The following is a 1395-nucleotide window of genomic DNA, read 5'->3' as shown; positions in this document are numbered from 1 at the left end:
CTACTGCAGCGACTGCGGCGGGTGACTCACTCCTTATCGCCTGCGAGGGCTGCTCTTAATATAACTCCCGTGCATTTGTTAGAAGGACATCGGACAATCATCCCAACTGACGGAGAAGAGTCAATATCTGTAATTAAAGTTTGGTCTTGTGGCCGCCGTGTTATTTGAGCCAGCCGTCAAGGGGACCCGAACATCGGAGCGCCTCTCGCCCCACGCTCGCCCCCCTTCATCTCCACCCTCCCCGCCTCCTGCGCTAAGGTGGGGCGTCCTGGTCCCTCATCTGGTGGCGCAGGAGCGATTGGACGGCGCAGGCGTGCGTAGGATCTCCTCCTCCTTCTCCTTCCTCGTGGCCTTCAGACAACGCGACGGATGGACGTGCGACGCGAACGGGCGTAAAAGGGGCGCGGGTGATCGGCTTGGCAAGCGGGTAGTGGATGTTGGTGGTCCCGGGCGGGCGGGTTGTGGTTTTACCGTTTAGAGTGTCGAGGGAGACCGCGATCGGGTTTCTTCGGTAGCCGGTGCATCGGGAAGGGAGGCGAGGAGCGCTCCCGCCCGACGCCCGCGCTGCTGCCTCGAGAGCGCTCGAGGGCGTGGACGCTGAAAGGAATTTTCGGGGGTTGCTGCGGGACCCGAGGAGCGAGGAGCAAAGGAAGCTAATAGCGAGGAAGAGATTGAAGTCGGGGAGGGGGAGGAAGTAAGTAACATGGCCGCCCTGTGGTCACCTTCTGTCACCCGTCATCCGAGCCGACCGCCGCTGCACTGCGAGGCCTCACCGTTTAATTGCGGCTAAACTTACACGGCCGCAAGCCCGGGAGCGTCGCCTGCGGCACGTAACACGACCACGGTTGCGTCAGGGGCAACACAGGGGGACTCTTGCAGCTCTACGGAGCTCCTTGCATGGTGGAGCTTTTGTGCCATCTCCTTCATTACCTCGGGACGTGGGTGGCCAGCCGTGCGTGTGACCTGTAACCCGAGACGCAGGTCCTGCAGGTCCCACAGCAGGTTACCGGACGGGCCATAGCTAAACTGATAAAATGTAATTCGCACTACAGACAGCCCCGCCCGCTACTAACGTGCGAATGGCATGCATGCGGCCAGGGGAGCAGTGTGCACATACGCGGAGAGAAACGGAAGGAGGGGAGGTGGTGAGGGGGGAGAGGAATATATTTTTTATTAACTCTAAATCATCATTCAAATGAGATGAAAAAGTCACACAGCGATTTATGTTACATATAATCCTATATATATAATTTTCTGTTCCAGGCTGGGATAACAACGGCTTACCAAGAGAAGCCTTGTCTCGACCCGACCGACCCCGAGTGTCCGGAAACTGCCCCCAACAAGCACTCCAAACAGGTACCTTTGAATCAAGCGTAATTAGAGAGATATCAAACA

General features: G+C 57.6%; 1 protein-coding gene across 1 annotated transcript in view; it reads left to right on the top strand.

The window, feature by feature from the left end:
• LOC119587126 (protein patched-like) overlaps positions 1–1395 on the top strand; it is a gene marked incomplete at its 3' end in the record, with an annotated part of 106921 nt that overhangs the window by 79549 nt on the left and 25977 nt on the right. The window contains 1 exon segment of the mRNA XM_037935877.1: positions 1264–1356. Coding sequence (XP_037791805.1) covers positions 1264–1356 — 93 coding nt within the window.

Source organism: Penaeus monodon, chromosome 22 (assembly GCF_015228065.2).
Source record: "Penaeus monodon isolate SGIC_2016 chromosome 22, NSTDA_Pmon_1, whole genome shotgun sequence".
Lineage (NCBI taxonomy): Eukaryota > Metazoa > Arthropoda > Malacostraca > Decapoda > Penaeidae > Penaeus > Penaeus monodon.
The sequence above is the reverse complement of the archived record's forward strand: the minus strand, read 5'-3'. Positions and strand labels throughout refer to the sequence as shown.